Source organism: Papaver somniferum, chromosome 6 (assembly GCF_003573695.1).
Source record: "Papaver somniferum cultivar HN1 chromosome 6, ASM357369v1, whole genome shotgun sequence".
Taxonomy (NCBI): Eukaryota; Viridiplantae; Streptophyta; class Magnoliopsida; order Ranunculales; family Papaveraceae; genus Papaver; species Papaver somniferum.
Genome location: NC_039363.1, coordinates 106,082,697 through 106,103,941, shown reverse-complemented (window position 1 = coordinate 106,103,941; position 21,245 = coordinate 106,082,697). Strand labels below are relative to the sequence as shown.

Sequence of the window (21,245 nt, the reverse complement as noted above, 5' to 3'; positions counted from 1 at the left end):
CTCGCCTCTATTCAACTTACTTTAACTCGGATTGATTCCAGAGGGGTTTTCTTAAATTGTAATGAATTCCCGTTCGAAGGATTAGAAGCTGGTCTAGAAACAATCTAAGTGGATCCATCATGCTTTTTGTTTGCTAGAAATCAGTAGGTTTGCTGTGGTGGAGTCATCCTTGATTGTGTTTGCACAGAACATCCCTTCCTTTTTAGGACTTCTCTTTTTGATTTTTGATTTTTGTTTTTCTAGTGTATACCCGAAGTTTTTAAACGGGCTTGGAAAAGAAACACTCTAGGTCGTTTGATTAGTGGAAAACCTAGTAGTTCTTCTTGTGAAGGCGGGGAGCTCGAAGACTCTTCTTTTGAGAGCCCCGTTTTTGGAAACTTCAGTTTTAAGAATCTGTGTCTTCGTGAGGAAAGTACCCCTAGTACTCCTAGTCCTTTGGTAGTGCCAGAAATGGAAACTTTGAAAGCTTTGCTAAACCCAACTAGGACCTCTCGTCCGTCTTGTATCAAGTTAGCTGAAACCGAGGTAAATTATGAACTGAAACCCGGGACTTTACAGATGCTTCCAATGTTTTTAGGGAAGGAGAATGAGAACCCCTATTTTCATGTTAGGGAATTTGAGGAAGTTTGTAGTACTCTGAAAATTAAAAACCTAAGTGATGATGCGTTGAAACTTAGGTTATTCCCCTTTTCCTTAAAAGATAAAGCCAAATCTTGGATGTATAGTTTGGACTCTGAGTCAATTGAAACCTATGAACAACTTACTTATGCCTTTATACATAAGTTTTTCCCAAGGCATAAAACATCGTCTATTAGGACACAAATATGTACTTTTTCCCAACAAGAGGGAGAATCTTTATATAAGTACTTAGAAAGGTTCAATGACTTGATATCTCAGTGTCCTCATCATGGTTTGGAGAAGGTTAGGTTAGTTCAGATCCTCTACGAGGGTTTAGATTATTCAACAACAACCATGGTTGAGTCCTTATGCACAGGTGGGTTTGAGAATAAAACTGTTGATGAAGCGATGACATTTTTGAATGAAATCGCCGATAAGACCCAATAATGGGAAAATAGTATGGAACCCCCAGAAAACAATTCTTCTAAGTAGAGGAAATGTTAATAGGGTAGAAGGATCTTATGAGTCAGATGCCAAAATAGCAGCTATAGCCAAAAGGTTAGAAGCCTTAGAATTAGGTCATTCTAGTGGTAGTAGTGGAAGAAATGAGCCTTTTTGGGAAGGCCATGTTGTTGAAGAGCAAGCAAATGCTCTTTATAACAACACTAGGTTTGATAACCGACAGAAGTTTGACCCATATTCAGAAACCTATAACCCTGGCTGGAGAAACCATCCAAACCTTTCTTGGTCCAAGGGCCAGAATCAAGGTCAGTCTAGTAATGCTCAGGTTCCCCCAGGTTTTGGCTATACTAAGAATCCTTCAGCTGCGGCACAGTTTCAGATCCCTTCAGATAAGAAAATCATGAGTTTAGAAGAGTCTCTTGCCTTGTTAACTCGGAACGCTTTAGAATTTCAGCAATCGGTTGCACAAGGATTAGATGAAAATACAAAGATGGTACAAGCTAACTCTCGGGCTATTTCCGAGTTGAAAATCCAGGTTAGTCAGATAAATGATACATTGAGAGAAAAGGGAAAGTTTTCTAGTCAACCACAACCCAACCCTAGGGGAGTCCATCAAATATCTTTAGCTAGTGAGAAATCATCAAACCATGTAAACTCGATAACAACCCTTAGGAGTGGTAAAACGGTAGACAATAAGGTAGCCATGCCTAGTGGACATACTATAGTTCCACCTTCTACTTCCCAAGAGGAGCCCGTAGACGAGGAAACTGAAATAGTCTCTAAGGATTCCCAAGAAATTCCTGATAGGTCTACCTTTGTGCTTAGATCCCCATATCCACATTTGTTAGCCCCAACAAAGAAGGAGTCGACTTTCAACGAGATAATGGAAACATTTAAGCAGGTGAACATCAACATTCCTCTATTAGAAGCAATTAGGCAGATGCCTGCTTATGCCAAGTTCCTTAAAGATCTTTGTACACGAAAGCGTAAGCTTAATGTCCATAAGAAAGCTTTTTTAACTGGTCAGATAAGTTCCATTCTTCTGAACCAAACACCCCCTAAGTATAAGGATCCTGGATGACCCACCATATCTTGTACGATTGGTAATCACATGGTCGATAAATCTTTACTTGACTTAGGAGCTAGTGTTAACTTACTCCCCTATCATGTATACACCCATCTAGGTCTTGGTAAGTTGAAACCGACTAAAATGGCACTAAAATTAGCTGATTGGTCTGTCAAAGTCCCTCGTGGTTTCATAGAGGATGTTCTGATTGAGGTTGATAAGTTTATTTATCCTGTGGATTTCGTTTTTCTAGACAACCAGCCTGTTCAGGACCCAAGTCATCAAATCCCAGTGATTTTAGGTCGCCCATTTTTAGCCACAGCTAACGTTGTCATCAACTGTAGGACTGGGCTTATGAACATATCCTTTGGTAATATGACCACTGAAATAAATGTCTTTAATGTTACTAGACAACCTTCTGAGAACGATGATTTTGAAGAAGTGAATATGATTAGCACTTTAGTTCAGGATAATTGGATTGACACTTTACTGGTAGATTCTTTAGATGATTTTGAGGAAACCATTCTCTTAGATCAGATATGTGATCAATCTTTAGAAGAAGCTCTTGAGTATTTAAAGATTCTATGGACCCAGAAATTCAGGCAATAGTTTTAGGTTTTTCTGAGAATAATGATGACCCTAAGTTTGGGGGTAGAGAACTAGAAGAATCTCTTGAGTATTTCAAGGACTCTGAAGATCCAGAGAGGTTTGTCTGCGAACCCTAAGTTTGGGGGTAGTGATGGTTCTTGTGATTGTATCATATCCCTAATTAGAGTCCCTAACTTGGGACTCGAGCCTTGTACATCTGAGATATTTCTTGAGTCTTTTCAGACTCCGCAACCCGATCCTCCTGATATTGTCCAGGAGGTAACCCAGGTATTAGAGACCCGTGTTTCGGATGAATCTATTTATCGAGACATACATATGAAGTTCAATTACGCGCCGCAGATAAACTCAGTTGTCTTGACAGAAACCTTAGATGAGGACGTGCTCCTTCTTTTCATTTTTCTGAATCAGTGCAGTTGTCTCATACTGGTGTCAGTTCTATTTGGTCTTATGGATCCACAATTTTTTCGACTATTGATATATGACTTTGGAAGGTGACAATCCTTTTTGAGGTATTTGATGTCTAGCTAAAGACTTTAAATTTAGCATTTCCTGGGAGGTACTCATGCTTACCGTAATATCCTTCCTTATTTCTTTTTCCATCCATCAAGTGGTAACAGTTTCTTATTGTTCATGCTTTTAATTTCATCTCTAGAACATTGAGGACAATCTTAGATTTAAGTTTGGGGGTGGGGAAGAAAGAAACTTTTCGTTAGCTCTTAGCTGCAACAAATTAACTCCAGAGCCTAGAAATTTAGGCTTATTAAGGTTGGCACTAACCAATCTAAGTGGATGGGAACATCTTAGTTATAGGAGTTGAGGAACCAATCTGATTAGATGGAAACATCTAAAGAGTATATTCATAAAAGCACAGAGCTTGGGTGTTAGAATTAAAAAAAAAACATGGTAGTTTCACCATATCTCGTTGAATCCTAATCCTTCTGTTTTTATTTTTTTAAGTGATTTGGTGGGGCACACGATTCAAGTTGTTACCTTTGCTAGGATGGAATATAGTGATTGAGACAACACACAAAAAAAAAGAAAAAAAAATTGAAAAAAAAAAATTTGAAGAAAAAAAAAATGAGACCAGACCATTAGACCAACCGGAATAAATTCAATAAATTCGACCACTGGTGCCCTTGTATATGCCAGCTGTGTTGACCTAGAGTTAGGTTTATCGACCAGTGGTCCCCTTGTATATGCCAGTTGTGTTGATATTAGTCAGACCGGTATCTCAGTCCATTAGGATAGGTTCACCTTGGCAGAGGCCTTCAGACAGATATGGGAAACACCGTTCACTTTTAACCATCTCTTTATCCATCTTCTTAATCTTTCCATGTGATTGTTTGACTCTGGTTATGATGTACAGAAACTATCTGAGTAGAGCTCTGTCACTTATATATGAATTTTAGTATGCTGAGTGCAAACTCGTGTACAACAATTGGAATTTCGCATCAGGATACTTCCTCCTTTAGTCAATGAGAGTATGCCAACCAAGGAGATTCTTTAGTGTCTTCCAAGGTTCTGCGTAGATAGCTAGGGTCTGGAGTAAAGGTTTTGTGGGTACACCTCTGATAAACCCTCCGGAGACAACACTCCGCCACTAGGGCCACCTAGTGGTTTAACGACTTGCTGCACGTGCTAAGTGTAGTCATTTTTATTTTCTAGATTAGATTTTCTCGAGGACTAGAAAATAATAAGTTTGGGGGTATTTGATAGACGCATTTATGTGTCTAATTTGTCCTCAATGTTCCGTATTATTAGTTTTCGATTTCGTACTTATTATGGTGTTTTGTGTGTTTGTAGGTATTTTTCGGGAAATAAATATTGTTGGAAAATTCGTCTCGAAAAGTTGCTCGGAGCACCCCGGAGGACAATTGCTATACGAACCTCCATTTTTGCTAAGTATCACCCACGGCTATATGTATCCCATTTTTGTCCACAACACCCATTTTTGTCCACAACACCCTTCTACCTCGTTTGAATTAATTTTTTTGGCGAGAAATATTTTTTTCACCTGCAACATATTCTTCTTCGGATTTGGAGGAGCTGCAGTGAGACCCAATGGTTGAATTTGCACTGGATGACTTTACGGAGCGTAACAGGCGTGGTATGGTTGATTGTTTCGATTAGAATTGGCTGCATCGTCGGATTGAAGCTAAACAGGGCAAGCCGTGTTCACAAGGGAGACAGTCACGGGATTACAGCGAGTTTGGACGTGTACCGCACGCGTTGGTTGCTTCAGAAACGTGAAGGAGTTAAACAAAGATTCTATGCACGTATCCAGACGCGTGCAGGAGAAGAAAAAGGGGAAAAAATATTCCCGAGAATATTTTCTTTGCTGCCGGAGTTATGAGGATTATTTGGAGTAATGGGGTGATATTCGAAGGCCTTTGTGGGTATATATAGGCTTCTGGTATCACATAGAAGGGGGACGGAGAGTTTGGGGTCGAGAGGAGAGCTCAGGAGGCGTGAATCAAGAGTTTTCAGAACTTTGTTTCTGCTGTTGCACCAAGAACACGAAGAACAAAAGACCACCAGAGGCAGTCGTTTATCAACAGTGACGACGACAGCCACACGAGGGTCGCAGAGATACAACAATAGCAGTTCTTTTTTATCGTTCTTTGTAACAGTGTTTTGCAACAATTATAAACGTTGTAAACACCCGATTTTCATCATTTTCTCCATTTCATCATTTGTACACCTACTTAGAGTAATGAAATCAACTTTTGAGCGTGTTTCCAACATCATGATGATCTAAACCCAATCCTTGGGGATATGGAGGAAGCCGTTGTTTCGGTAAAAGTGATATATTTCTATTAATTAATTACGACAACTCTATTATGATTTTTGCATTGAACTAAAAATTGTTTATATGATTTTGATTAGTTAGGTGTATTTTCTCTTGATAGAATAAGCTTTCTTTAGGGTTTTGATATTCTATGCTTGGATTAACATCTATTCTTTTGGAAATCTACATGTCTAGGCAATACTATTAGAATCAATTTGAATGTTGAGTTGCATAATTATTGTTTTATTAAATTACTAATATCAACCAATGGTGGAATCCTAGCCCAATTCTCTCCATAATTTTCACAACATCTTTTTAATTTAGTTCGCTATTTTTATTTATTAAAAAAAATCTAAAAATCCGCTCTCACAAGTCTTGAACGAATCATATTACTACAACAACTTTGAAAACACATCAATGGGGGGAACCGACCCTATGGACATGTGCAATGAATACAAGTAGTTACCATAAGTATGTGGGGAACCAACCCTAGTACCTAGTCAACTGAATTTTCGGTAACTAGTGTGACTATGCACAATACTCACATGGAGGTAGAACCGAAACTTGTTTTGGTAGAACCGTTAAACCCATGATTTGTGATTTGAGTGTTCTTAATCAATCACATAGTTCTTGGATGTCAGATGAACCAATTCTAAACTCGTTTGGAAGTGTGTCTAATCAGTTTCAAGATTTTAAGTATGAAAGAGGACTTACAAAGTAAAGATGTCGACATTCTTTGAACATGTGCAGTAACGCTTATCTTTTATTGTTCACAGATATTCCTTAATATCTAAAGTAAAATCCCGGGTCGAAAATATAAGTTGAGAATCTTTTAATTAAGGTTGTTAATTTTATTTTTAGAAAAATGAAAATTGGTAATGTGCATTTACTGATTGGAGATTGCCTAAGTGATTTTCGGTCAATGTTTGGACAAAGCATTTCCAGGAATTATGGAAACCGAATCTGGAATTTATTGCATATCTTGAGAATATATTCGGTTTTGGAAATTCCTTGGTGTCCAAACTTCCTTGGTCTGTAAATACCAAAGTTTGCATTTCAAGCAAACTAATCCTCAGAGCCAGCAAAAATACCTAGTTGTGTTGTTACTGGTGGAACCACCTATTTGGAGAGGAAAGTAACCTAATTAGGCGAAATCTCTTACGGCCGTTCAGTTTAAATACTTCTTTGGGATTGAGAAGCTCTATTAGTACCGTTGGTGGTTGCGGTTTATTATTAGTTTTTAATTGATTTGATTGACTAACGGTTGTTCAACTTTGATTGCACCTAGTTTGTTTATGCTTGAGAATCTTCTCTTCTGATATAAAATTCACTCAAACTAGATCAAATTCAACGGGGATCTTTAGACTGTTTGTAGATCTAAAGACGTCTTGTGATAATCCATTGTTAACAGACTCCGTTCTTTGCATGATTGATCACAAGAGATTCAAGTATTTTGTTTGCAGGTGTTTATTGAATATCTAAGAAGATTTAAAGACAAAGAAGACTTTGAAGATTTCTGATTTGGGTTCATAATCTTTGGTGTGCACAATACTTGTTTCGGTTAAAGAGGATCCAACTATAATCAGTTTATCCTTGTGGTAGATTGGATTGATTATTTGAGTAGATCGGCATCAATACGATTCTTTGTGATTCAAGGTATTGATTTCAAAATCTAGGCGATTACTTTGCTAGTCGTTAGTGGATAGATCTAAGGACCTGACAAAGGAGTTTATTGTGATAAACGAAAGAGCCTTTTGTCGAACTCACATCACTTGGTTGAAAAGAGTTGATTCCAAACAGATTTGTTGTTCCTTTACTGTTTGGAATACGAACCAAAGTAATTGTTCCAAGTACGTGACTTGTTCATAAGTTCGAGGCATGGGAATACTGACGGAACTATAGGTTTAGTTGCTTGGTCTCAACTATACGAAGTTGGTTTATTTTGTATAGCGGCTTAATCCTGAGAGTATCCAATTCTGGACAAGGTCCCGGGAATTTTCTGCATTTGCGGTTTCCTCGTTAACAAAATCTTGATGTGTCTTTTACTTTTCTATTTCCGCAATTATAATTGTTTTTATTAAAATTAGAAGTAAAATACAAAAACGTTAATTCCTATTTACTTTATAGTAATCCTATTGTGTTTGATTAAGTCCGAACCCTTTATCAAGTAAACGTACTTCGTTGTTGTATTGTCTCGATATTGTATCCATAGTCAATCACATAAGTTATATTGTTGTCGTATTGTCTCGATCTTGTATCAGTAGACGATCACACGAAGTGTGAACCGATTAGTTGTATTGTCTCGACTCAGTCCATAGACAATCACTTTCGGAGAAAGGACTTATAGGTGGAAAAGTTTTAGATTGAGGTATATTTGGGTACCCTCGTCTTTTCAAGTATGATTTCATACTCATGAAAAAATACATTTATAAATTAAGGAATGCAATCTTTGTAAACCCTGGCTAAATATTTATGAATTGATTCTCTTGAATCAAATCTGATTTTGTTTCAATTATGTCTTGTATTATTCTATGAGAATTTAAACAATTGAACAACTCTATAAGTAACACAATTAGATTCATTTGATTATCATTTGATCTAGAAGTGTTAGATGAATGTGGTTAAGTCAAAAGTGTTCATATGGATAACTTCGACTAACTGTTATTGAGCAAACTCAATATACATGTTTAAGTACGGTTAACCATGTCTAAATGACGGTATATTTCATTTGTGTGTAACAAGCTAAGACCATCTAATGGTTGAGAAATATTTCTTTGGTTTTAAGAAAACTTAGCTTGAATCTTAAATCAAGTTTTCATCTAACGGTGAATATTGATTGCTTTGTTTCAAAGCTATCAAACCCTGATTTGAAGACTATATAAGGGAGAACTCTAGCAACTGGAAAACCTAATCCCCACACCTCATGTGTGATACTAGTTGCGACTAGAGTCGATTCTCCTTTAACCTAGGTTTTTCTTAAAACCATTATAGATTAACAACTTAAATACTTCATTGGGATTCTGAAGCCATACCCAACTATTTTATCTATAGTTGTAGGTTCTGATCTTACTTGTTCTATCGGATTGAGTATTATCTTCTCTAAGATTTTCTCGAGATTTATCTCCGATAGGTAATATATAAAAAGTAATCACAGAGCTCTTTGTGGTTGAAAAATTGAGATATAACTCTTGGATATCTTTTCTTGATTCACTTGGAATTATATTGGAGTTAATGCATACATATTGTCGAACGAAATATTAGGTGTGGTTGTTAGACCCCTTCATATACATTTGGTCACTAAATGACCGTATGAGGAAAATATATATATATATATATATATACACATCCGGACATTAAGTGTCCGGATGGCGTATCCAGTCATCCTATGATCGATTGGACTCTCCATAGCTACCTCCACATATTTGAGGGATCCCTTTTGGACTTTACAAACATATGGATGTTTAAAATTATCCGTGATAGCACTTTTTGGTCCATAAAATGTGGATCATCACAAAGATATGGATGATTTTTAGCTCCATGAAAGTTACTCGTATAACACTTTTTAGCCACTAAATAACCATACCGAAAACATGAAAAATTCAAAGCACATGTTTGATGAAAGTTACTCTCGGTTGAAAAGATAGTTCCATGCTCACCCAATGAGCTAATTTACTTTGTAGCATTTCCATATAAGAAAAAATACGAATAGATTTAACCCTTCCTGGCATGATAATTACACCTAAATACTTGTTAGAAAAAGAAGCAAGTGTCGCATCTAAATTTCTTGTTATTATTCCTCTTCTCCCTTGGATTACTCCCCCAACAAAACATTTGCTTTTCTTTTCTCTACTAATCTTTTCCCGATAAAGATTGGTCATCATTTAAGATTTTCAATAGATTACTTAAACTTCTTTTGTTACCATTGCAGAAAATGAAATATCATTTGTAAATAGATGATGAGAAGGATACACATCTCTTTGACACCATGGCTTGAATGACTTCATCATTTATTATCTTTGATAGTCACCTACTAAGTACATCCTCATCTATAATCTTCTTCTCACCATGGCTTGGCCGAAACTTTTGTCCCTTCTGGGACATACGATAAAATTGAACGATACAGAGAAGATTAGCATGGCCCCTGCACATGAAAGATTTTTTTCCCCCTTTGTCCTTTCGGGGATATCCTATAAAATTGGAACGATACAAAGAAGATTAGCGTGGCCTTGTGCAAAGATGACACGCACATATCAAAAAATGGACCAAATTGTATCACTTGTTCAAGTATCACATTTAACAAAAAATTATTATTATTACTTGTAACCTTTTTTCTTTGGAAAAGAAAAAGCAAGATTTAGTAACATAGAAGTGAATAATTTCAGTAACTATGAACAAAAAATTTGGAGAAACCAAAAGTGTTTCAACACTTCTAAAATGAATTACCAGCTAATTGTATCAAAAGCATGAGTGATATATATAAGAATGGTTCAGGAAAGAGAAGATACATTTTCATTAAGCTAAAGAAAAGATACAGACATGCAGTTTATACTCGACAGAGTTTACAGGACAGACAGAAGGCGTGACCTACACACCAATCACATAATAACACGTAGACAAGTACAGTTGTAACGAACAATGACTTCTAATGGGATGTTTGGTTACTACCCTCCCGGAAGATGAAGAGGGGAGTAAACTCGAATCTTATACTTTTAAAACTCAAACCTAATAGTGGCAAGGCCCTTAGTGAAAAGATCTGCAAATTGATGGAGGGAATATATGTAGATCACCTGAAAATGCTTGGACTAAACCAGTTCAAGAACAAAGTGGTAATCAATAGCCAAGTGCTTTATCCGTCTTTGAAAAAAAAGATTAGAAGTTAAGGAAATAACACTTTTTTTTGTCACAAGATATGGATGGAAAATCAGGAAGAAACACATAAAGATCAACACTTGACAAATCCATAAAACTTCTGTTGTAGCGGAAGCAAGAGATATATACTTTGCTTCAGTACTTGACATAGTTTGTTGTTTCTTGGATGACTAAGAATTAAGAGTATCACCAAAAAATATACAGTACCCACTGGTGGATCTTCTATCATCAGGACACCCTATCTAATCTGCATCAGTGAAGCCTTATAGAGCTATAAAACCTTTAGTGAAGTACAAAACATGTCATATATATGAGGACTCTCTTAGCTGCAGTTAGATGAGACAATGTAAGAGCATGCATAAACTGGAATATCTGATTTATATCAAAACTAATCTCTGGCCTGGTCCAAGTGAGGTACTGTAATGATCCTACAAGGGATCTATTAAGCAGTAGTATCTGTTGGAGGGTCACCATCTGTGGCTGACCACGACATATGTAAATACAGATATTACAGAAGGATAAGGTGAGCTGCAAGGCTTCAGTCCAACAATATTGGTTATCTGAAGTAAGTCAAGAACTTATTTGGAATCCTTTAGAATTTCTCTTCACCTCCAAGCCCGAGAAAAAATGTAAGTTACCCAAATCTTTGACAGGAAGTTTAAAACTTAAGTATGCATTGATAGAATCACATTGAGCTAGATCATTAATATCATAAATATAGACTAAGATTATAGTCAGTTTAGCACCAAACCTCTGGACAAATAAAGAAAAATCAACAACAGAAGGTTTGAAATCCAATGCAACTAGAACATCAACTAATTTCTCATACCAGGCTCTTGTGGCTTGCTTAAGTCCATAAAAAGATTTGTTTAATTTACAAAAATAGTCTGGTTTGGATGGATCTTGATAACCAGGAGGTTGAGTCATGTAAACAGTTTCCTTGAGATTTCCATGTAGAAAATCATTACTCACATCAAGTTGTTTGATAGGCCAATCAAAATAACAACAATAGAGAGAACTAGTCTTATTGTGACAGGTTTAACCACATGACTGAAGGTTAAACCCCTTGGCCACTAATCTTGCTTTGTGCCTCTCAATAGTATCATCAGCATAATGTTTAACTTTGAAAACTCACTTGCAACCTACCATATTTCATGAGGGATCAAGGGGTACAAGAGTAAAGGTGTCAGCATCCATAACAGTTTTATGTTCTTTATCCATAGTATTTTCCAAAGTGGAATTTTGACATCTTGGGAGTAGCAAGTGGGTGTTGGTGGAGTAAGGGTAGTAATCAAAGCAGCTGGAAGTACATGTTTGGTTGCAAATAGAATTTTAGGTCTATAAATGTGATTTTTGGACCTAGTGGTCATGTTGTGAGAATTAACAGTATCATGAGGAGGTGTAGTGGTGGATGTAGAAGTTGTAGATATGGAAGAGGATGAGGTGTAAACGACATGTGGAGACCCAGAAGTAATGACCGGATGAATAAAGGATGAATTATCAAGTAGAGTGACTGACATGTCAAAAGTACAATCAGGTACAGCAGAGTTGACTAGAGTAGATTACGGGAAAAAAATCTTCATGAAAAATGGCATGTCTGGAAACAAGAGTTTTGCCAGTGGAGGGGTTGAAGCATCTGTATCCCTTTTGAGCAGTACTGTAGCCTAAGAAGATACATTGAGCACTTATAGGATCCAGATTAGTAAATGTATACCGCCTAAGCCATGGGAAGCACAGACAACCAAAGATTTTAGAAAATGAGTAATTAGGCGACTTATTGAAGAGTTTCTCAAAAGGAAATAAAAAATAAATTGATTTGGTAGGGATTCTGTTGATAGTGTAGTTGGCAGTACTTAGAGCTTCATACCATAAAGAGATAGGAGGAGAGGCATGAATTAGAAAAGTTGTAGTAACATGTAAAAGGTGTCTGTGCTTTGATTCAGCAACACCATTCTGCTCTAGTGTGTGTGGATCAGTAATTTCATGAGAAATACGAAAAGTATAAAGAAAGGATTTTAATTCATTGTATTGACAAACTCACCACCTTCATTTGTCCTAATTGTTTCTATAGTGCAAGACAACAGATTATCAACACAAGATTTGGAGTTAATAAAAATGGACTCGAAGTCAGACTTAGCTGTAAGAGGAAAAACCTAACAAAACTTTGAAAAATCAATCAGTGATGTTCACATAAAACTTAAAACCAGTTACAGAAGTGACAGGAGCAGGGACCCAAACATCCATATGAAGAAGTTGTAAAGGTAAGGTAAACATAGAATTAGACATACTAAATGGTAACTTGTGACTCTTACCTAACTGACAAGCAGCACTATTTCTGATTTTTGACCGACAAGAAAATAATTGAGAGTACAATGGGAAGCGAGGAAAGTGATGATGTGGAAGCTGAAGACAAAAATGTGGTTATAGAGCCCCCTTCATATAAAGAAACTATCGAAATTGTGAAGACATTGAATAGTTATTTTATTGCATCGCCAAACGACAATACCAAAAACTCTTCTAATGTTAAGAAAAATCTGAGATGATATTCGATGTGACATAAATTTGAAAAAGAAAAAACAGATCACAATTGAATCATTCTTTACCAAATTTACGTAAATATAAAAAAATAATTTTATGTAAATTCGAGAGTTATTATATAAGTAATATATCGCAAGGGACTTATCGAAAGTCTGAGGTTTTTATTAAGTTCATAAATTTAGCAACCAATAGTTGTATACATAAGAACACAAAACAACCTCCTCACATACAATGGGTCACGCCGTTTACGGAATTAACAGTGCGTCAGTGCCCCCAATTAGAAATTATGTGAGAGGATTATTTTTGAGATATCTAAACAGACGATATATTAAGAATGTTGGTTTAGAGTATTATAAATTTAGCACCCACAATTTATTAATCTGTTACGGTCACTGATTTAATTTACCGCGGATTAATTCACAGGGGTTATAATGTAAGTTTGGGATGTGTACTTGATATAGAGGTGGAGGAATAGAGCTGGCAAACGGGCGGGACGGGTCTGGCTTGTGACCAACCCGCGGGTTACGGGTTAATACAAGCCTAAGCTCGCGGGTTGAAATTCTTCACGGGTGGTCATTTATCCCACCCGTGCCTGTCCCGGGTAAAACTCGCGGGTTCACGGGTGCTCACGGGTTAACTAGAAATAAAGAAAACCATAAATTCTCAAAATCGAGAAACGGGTGCTCCTTCTTCTTCTTCTCTGCGAGTTTGAATGAAATCTAGGTTCTGAGATTGACCATCGTAGGGGTTATGTTAAGGATTGACGGTTGGTGGTGGTGTTGATGTTTATCGAGTTCGGGAAGGAAGAAGCTGATGATGTTACTCAGTTAATTAGGGTTTTTAGATTGGAGTTGGGAACTGAATGAAATTGATAGTAATCTAGTGATGATAGATGAAGAACAAAGGGGTTCTCATTTAATTGATGTTTTGGTGTTAGTAGGATTACGAATCTGAAGACTAGGGTTTCTGCTATTTTTGAGTTAATCACAGATCGGGAGGAAGGGTTGTTTTAGATGGTGCAATTGCTTATTATGGATGCGTATTGAGTAGGTTGAATGAATTAGGTTAGAATTGTTGATGAAGTCAAGTTTCAAGTGAAGAAATTTATGGTGGTGATCGATTTCAAGATTTGAGATGATAATTCTAGGGTTCAGTGGAGATGAATTAGGGAAATAGCAATTCAGAGGACGCTAATGCTTGGGTAAGCCTCTAAGTTGATTTAATTTTAGTTTCTGAATCGAGTTGTTTCAATTATCGAGTTTTGTTGGTACTAATGGAACTAAGGCTTGAGTTTGGGATGGAGTGGAGCTGCATGTATTTGTAGTTAGAGTTATGTTGATGTTCAGTGATGGGTTCATGTGTATGTGAGATTGAAAGATGGGTCTGAGGTAATTTTATCTGTTACGATTGTTTCTGAGATATGAAATTCAGAGAAGAAGAAGCCATAGGAATTGTGGGTTTGAATCAAGAGTTCAGGGAAGAATCAAGATGGGTTCATAGTCATTGTCAAGGAATTGAAGGAGTTGTCGATGCTGTGAAGATGAAATGGGTTTAATCGGTTGCAGAAGGAGATTCGATTGGTGGTGTTGTTGATACTGTAGATCAGTTCAAGAACGAGATTTCAGAGAATCAAATTGGTGGTGTTGATATGAGAAATCCAGTGGGAAGAAGAACAATGGATGGGCGAGGTAGTGATTGATTGCTGCTGTCGAAAAAGATGCTGGAGCCTGGATCTGTTGCTCTTTCTGCAGTAGCGTGTTAACCATGCTATACTTCTTCATTGCAGAGCGGCATTCTTCCATATGACAATGTAAATAAGCACGATTCATCCTTTCACGGTTCTACAAACACAACTTCTGCGCATCCTTCAATTGATGGTACACTTCCAACCGGTGGACACTTTCAGACTGTGGTTACTCAAGCAAACTCAAATGTCGGGAAAGAAGGCTTTGAGCCAATGGTAGAGGGTGCAGATAGTTTGCTGGCACAAGACAGTTTCGGAAGGTGGATGAACTACGTGATGACCGAATCCCCAGGTTCATTAGACAATCCATCGGGTGGATCCTCGATTTCAAATGGTTATGGATCGAATATAAATGGGGAAGTGGATCATCATCACTCCTCTATGCATAAACAAGTTTTCACCATTACTGAAATTTCACCTACATGGGCTTTTTCATCTGAAGAAACAAAGGTGCTTTTCCTCATTCCATTCAGTATTTTGGTTTCGCCACTCCCTGGTAGTATATGGAAATCTCATTAGTCATCTTACTTACATTGTCTTTTTTAATGACTATGACTTTCACAGGTCATAGTGATCGGATATTTTAATGGAGGACCATCACATCTTGCCGATTCGGATTTACTTATGATATTAGGTGACGAATGTGTTCCAGCTGAAATGATTCAACACGGGGTATATCGGTGCAAGGCTTTACCATATTCTCCTGGGTTGGTAAACCTACATTTGAGCATGGATGGTCAAACTCTTATTAGCCAAGTTATGAGTTTTGAGTATCGCTCTCCTTCAGTGGTAAATGAGGTGGCTTCACCTAACGATGAACCTAGCAGGGATGAATTCCAGATTCAGATTAGGCTTGCACATCTGCTCTTCTCATCAAGCAACAGCCTGAGCATCCTATCAAACAAGGCATCTCCAACTGTGTTAAAGGAAGCAAAAAAGTTTGCACACTCAACCTCATCCATTATCAAAGATTGGGACTATTTGATTAAGTCAGCTATGAACAATGATATCTCATTTCAACAACCTATAGGCTATAGCTATAGATGAATTATCTGAAGATTCTGAACACATTATTTTTGTGGTAGCTTTGATATATTGATCTCAAACCAAGGTATTACCTCACCAGAATTTGGTTTTCATCTGTGAATCTTAATTTTCAGGGAAGAAATGGTTGCAGATGGGAATGAAATTACGGGTTTACGGGCCAGCCGCGGGTTTCACAGTACGGGCCGGGTTAACCCGTTTCTTCACAAGCCACTAATTATACAACCCGCGCCCGTCTTGTTTAGTTACCATCCGGGACGGGTGCGGGTTTTCACGGGACGGGACGGGCCAACCCGCGGGTTTTGGCTTGATTTGCCAGCTCTATGGAGGAAAGAACTTCTCTACAGCGGGTAGGTAAGCCCCCATTTCTCTATACAATATGTTTTCTGTTTTGGGGGTATTAGCCGACAGCTGAGCTGAGAGAGGCTTATATCATCATCTAAAGGCCGTGTGGTACTAACAAATAACTCCAACCACTCTTGTTTAGGGTTGAAATACAAACCCTTTTTTTTTTTTTGGTTTGTGGGTACTACAACTTTTATGTTCAAACATTTTCCAACTTACCCCCACCCACTATCCTGCCCCTCGTCCCGAGTAGAACTGAGAAGGTGCTATCTAGAATAGCATGTGAATTACGCATAGGAGAGAAATATAGGTACACGTATCGTTTAATTTGCAATTTCATATCTCTCAAATATTGTGTCGCATTTCTCCCTACACATGGCGGACGATACGTTCATATATCTCCAACATTCCCGTACACTGAACATGGGCCGGCAAGTTTAAGTACTACGTTTATGTCATTTTTCCCCCATTACGTGGCATTCTTTGTTTACAACTACCCTGTACTGACAATAGTTCTTCATCAAGATTCAAAAATCTTTTCACCCTACTTATGATGGGATGTAGGGGCTCGTACGGGGTGGTTTTATTACTCACGCGGTGGTCCACGATAGCAACTCTCCACCCGATCAAAGAAAAAAATGACAACAAACTTTCTATAAACAGATAGTATTACTAGCAAGATGTACGTGGGATTTCATCAAATCTTTTGAACTCATTATCACGTCTTGGTAAAAGTGATATTAAAGATGCACCCTAAATACATACTATAAACTTAGAAAATCTTGTCTATATATATGTGGTTTAGGTGCATCCAACATTTCACTCAAGAAATATCTCTTCATCCCTCCCTAGTCTTTTCAGAGCTTTTCATAATGGCTGAGCTCAATAAGAAACCTCTTAACATTGTTATGTTTACATGGCTAGCTTTTGGTCATATCATTCCTTTCCTTGAGCTTTCAAAATGTTTAGCTCAAAGAGGCCACAAAATTTCATTCATTTCTACTCCTAGAAAAATCTTCATAGACTTCCTAAAATTCCTTCACATTTGTCTCACCAATACACTTTAGTTACACTCCCTTTGCCTGAAAATGAAAACCTGCCTGAACATGCAGAAGCCACAACAGATTGTCCTCATGATAAAATCCAGTATCTCAAGGTTGCATTTGACGGTCTTAGTTTACCATTTGCTCAGTACTTGGAAACTTGTGACACTTCACCTGATTGGATCATTCATGATTTTGCTCATCACTGGTTACCTCCAATTGCTGCAAAGTTCGGCATTCCGTGTGCTTATTTGAGTGTCTTCAATGCATCGTCTATGACTTTCTACGGCCCGCCTGCTGTTTTGATGGGTGAAGATGGAGGTTCCAGATCACTTCCTGAACATTTTACTGTTCCTCCTCCATGGGTGCCATTTCCTTCTTATATTGTTTTCCATCCCTTTGAAGCCAATAAGGCTTTTGATATCGTGGAAAATGCTTCTGGTGTGTCTGACTCGTTCCGGTTCGGGTGTGTTCTCAAGAACACGGATGCTGTGTTCGTCCGGAGCTGTAATGAGTTTGAAGGAGAGTGGTTTGAGCTACTTAAAAATGTAGTGTAGAAGAAACCCGTTATCCAAATGGGGAGTTTATTGCCTCCTTTGCCTTCAGAGGAAGAAGAAAAGAATGAAGCCTGGGTGGAAATCAAACAATGGCTAGAAAAACAAAAGGAAGGATCTGTTGTTTATGTTGCGCTTGGCAGTGAGGCAACACTAACTCAGCAAGGAATGCACGGGTTGGCAACCGGATTAGAACCGTCCAACTTGCCTTTCTTCTGGGTGATAAGAAAACCACTGGGTTCAACTCAGGAGGATTATTTTAACACGATGTTGCCGTCCGGGTTCGAGGACCGGGTCAAAGGTCGTGGAATTCTGTGGAAAGGTTGGGTACCTCAGCTTAGGATTTTAAGTCACCTCTCAGTTGGTGGTTTCTTGACACATTGTGGTTGGGGTTCAACTACTGAGGGTCTTGGTCTGGGAAAACTTTTACTCCTTTTACCTATGCTGTATGATCAGGGATTGGTTGCCAGGTTGGTACATAGCAGGAAAATTGGTCTGGAGATACCTAGGGATGAACGAGATGGATCGTTCACGAGGGAGTCGGTGGCCGAGTCACTGAGGATTTTAATGGTGGGTGAAGAGAGTGAGAAGTTTAAGATCAAAGCTAGAGAAATGAAAGAGTTGTTCACCGATATGGAACCGCAAAATGGGTACATAGATGATCTTGAGCGCTTCATGATAGATTATGGAAATGGCAAGAGGAATGCCAGTTCAGCTGTCATTGATACCACTGAACCAGAACCTGCATTTAATGATGATGTTGAGTGCCATCTAAAAGAAGATACGGATGCCAAGATCAATGTCACTGATACCAATATCATCACATCTGAATTTGAAAAATTAGATGTTAGTGTCAATGCCAATTCTAACATCACTAAGTCTCCAACAGTTAACAATGACATGCTGAAGAAATTGGAAACTGCTTAAAATTGTTGTTAATCAAAATCTTTAATAAGGAATGGATGGAGCTTACTCAGTTTATTGTTTTCTGTTCCTCCTTTAAATGCCTGGTTTGCTAGTTTTGTTTTTTGTTTTTTTACTAAGATTTCTGGTTTGATATCTACTGAGTTTTGAGAACTTATCTCTGTAAAATGCTCTGCAGTAAGATATGAATTTGAAAAAGTTTCTGTGTTGTTTTAAAGCTAGATAAATCAAATAGGAATAGAAATGCAGATATCCAGGGCAAACTTTAAAAACACTGTAATTTCATATTTAAAGTTTGAGACTAGCATTCGATGTGCAAATTGATTCCTGTTTCACTTTCAACAATTGAGTCTTAAGACTCCGAGATGGTAGTTGTGATATACATACACATCAGCATTTTTCTTATTTACAGGAAAGCTAGCTGTGCCATCAACGAATGTCAGGGAACTGTGACTTGAGATTTACTAATGATTCACATGAACAGCTGCCACAGTTGAGACCATGGTCTCAACTCCACAGATACTAGGACCTCTGCAGATTTTGTAGTATCCCTTCTCTCCCCAGGTTGGTCCCCATGAATTCTTAATGATCCAGTATGGTTTCTCCTTCAAGCGGATGGGAGAATAAGATCCAGAACCATATCCCACCAACAATACACCGTGATCAAGATTTTTCGAGCAGATGTAAGGACATGAAACACCTCCAATGTAGGTTTGCATGTAAACTGCATTGATAGCCACTGCATTCACACACCAATGGAGTTATTATGGTTTATGTTTGTATTGGTTTTCCTTATATTGGTATTCATTGAACTAATAGTATGAGGCTATGAGCTTGATCTTATAATTAAACTTACCTGCAAGAGGACCGCTTTTCACTAGATTGGCAGCAATTTGATCTTCATCTATAGAAACAACACTGAAATTCGCTACTGATGCAGCAATTTTGCTCTTGTCAAATTTGCATTGACCGCGATCATTTCCAGTGTAAGGATAGTCTTCCTCGCGTTGAAGTCCACCAGCTTTGAGTGTATATTCAAATGCACTATTCATCAACCCGCCTTTGCACCCTGAATCACATGAACCGGCTTCTGCTGGATCACACTGGCCAACAAAAAAAAAAGAAACGAAGCTTGAATTTTACCATCAAAGGAGAGATTACTAATCTTGTACTTCATAAAAACCTAATTTAAAAAAAAGGAACTCCTTCGAAATGGTATTGTCAGGCAGCAGAGCCCATGCTAACTTGCTAAGTAATAAATGCTGGTGGCTATAAGAGTAAACCTTTAAGTCATTCATTTTTCATGATACACCGGCATATGTATATCATGGGTAAGAAACTACACGCCAACAACATGCAGAAGCAACACTCAGACCGTACCGTTCCGTTAATGCATCTAAAGAACATGTTGAAGAATTACAATCAAATTAAGACAACAAGCAAATGTGGCAATTCTTGAAGTTACAATCGAACTTGGCAACTATCCAAACCAATGCAGCATTCAAACAAAGGGAAAATCTAAGAAACTCGGTGACACTCACAAATTACTTTGGCCAACACAAAAGACCCATAGCTTGAAAAAACACCTCTCGCCGTAAGAAAGAGTTTTAATAGCTAAATAGTTAATACTGAAAACCCAGTATTCTTTCTATAATTGAAAGCCTAAAAAGATTCGTCATAGTTCACTGCTGCTAATTCAATTATGGACAACCAGTTTTCTCTTTAGATTCCGATTTGTGTACATAAAACAGAGCAATCGAACTAATAGACTAAACCTTATAGCCATATAATATTGTACCAAATTGAAGAATATTTTCCACAGTAATTACTAATAAGAACCCAATTTAAATCGGAAACAACAGCATAAAAATGAATTAAGCAAAACAAAAATGCAAACCTCATGATCACAATCAACAAGTTGTTGCTCACTGAGGCTAACAAGTTTCCCTGTAGCAAGAAAATTAGCTCCTTCCAATGCTCCAGTTGTACTGAATGACCAGCAAGACCCACAAGTACCCTGAAAATCACCAAAAACAAACAAATAATTTAACCAAACACTAAAATTCAAACCCAATCAAAACAAATTAGGGGCATTCCATTTCAACCATACCTGATTCTTAACATCAGTAACAGCACCATGATCTCTCCAATCAAAATCTGTAGGAAGATCATTAGTTGGAAGAATCGGAGCTTGCTGAGCATCAGTAGGAAGTTTCAAACTCCTCAACCCTAACACAGATTTCCTAAATTCAGTTGGTGTTAAATCAGAAAACTGTGTAACTCCATGTACAGCAGAAGAATCAAGACTCTGGTGACGTTTAGCACGTTCTAAGTTAGATTTAAACACAGAAAATCTATACGAATGTTCATCTTCATCAGCATATTTTTTCCCAAATTTCTTGAGAAAGATTTTGAAGTGACGTTCTGCGTTTTGAATTAGGTCATCGTGGTAGTTGTTCGAAACAACTTGACGAATCAAAATGTCCTCTTCACCATTAGAGGTTGATTCAGAAGAGCTTGCAGAGATGAAGAAGAAGACAGTGAGAAGAAGAAGAAGGGAATTGATTTGATTCATACTGAGAGATTCTGATGTTAATTTGTGATTTTGATGGGATGTTTTTGGTCTTGTATTTATACTGTT

General features: G+C 37.6%; 3 protein-coding genes, 1 non-coding gene and 1 pseudogene across 4 annotated transcripts; 3 read left to right on the top strand and 2 right to left on the bottom strand.

Moving 5' to 3' along the window:
* Positions 1-814: 814 nt before the first annotated feature.
* LOC113292178 lies at positions 815-914 on the bottom strand (annotated as a pseudogene).
* Positions 915-9,713: 8,799 nt separating this feature from the next.
* Positions 9,714-9,815, top strand: LOC113291988. Its single transcript, XR_003331682.1, has one exon. It is a non-coding gene; the product is annotated as a U6 spliceosomal RNA (small nuclear RNA).
* A 4,512-nt stretch (positions 9,816-14,327) lies between these two features.
* Positions 14,328-15,741, top strand: LOC113291259 (calmodulin-binding transcription activator 5-like). Its single transcript, XM_026540811.1, has 4 exons — positions 14,328-14,338; positions 14,382-14,499; positions 14,737-15,144; positions 15,259-15,741. The coding sequence occupies exons 1-4, from the start codon at positions 14,328-14,330 to the stop codon at positions 15,739-15,741; spliced, it is 1,020 nt and encodes a 339-aa protein (XP_026396596.1).
* Positions 15,742-16,922: 1,181 nt separating this feature from the next.
* LOC113291257 (UDP-glycosyltransferase 91C1-like) lies at positions 16,923-18,738 on the top strand. Its single transcript, XM_026540810.1, has 3 exons — positions 16,923-17,130; positions 17,199-17,617; positions 17,684-18,738. The coding sequence occupies exons 1-3, from the start codon at positions 16,956-16,958 to the stop codon at positions 18,605-18,607; spliced, it is 1,518 nt and encodes a 505-aa protein (XP_026396595.1). The 5' UTR covers positions 16,923-16,955; the 3' UTR covers positions 18,608-18,738.
* A 146-nt stretch (positions 18,739-18,884) lies between these two features.
* Positions 18,885-21,220, bottom strand: LOC113288742 (cysteine protease RD19A-like). Its single transcript, XM_026537864.1, has 4 exons — positions 20,715-21,220; positions 20,502-20,621; positions 19,461-19,707; positions 18,885-19,343 (listed from the first exon to the last, which is right to left on the bottom strand). Exons 1-4 carry the CDS (start codon positions 21,177-21,179, stop codon positions 19,069-19,071), a joined length of 1,107 nt encoding a protein of 368 aa, XP_026393649.1. The 5' UTR covers positions 21,180-21,220; the 3' UTR covers positions 18,885-19,068.
* Between the last annotated feature and the right edge of the window lie 25 nt (positions 21,221-21,245).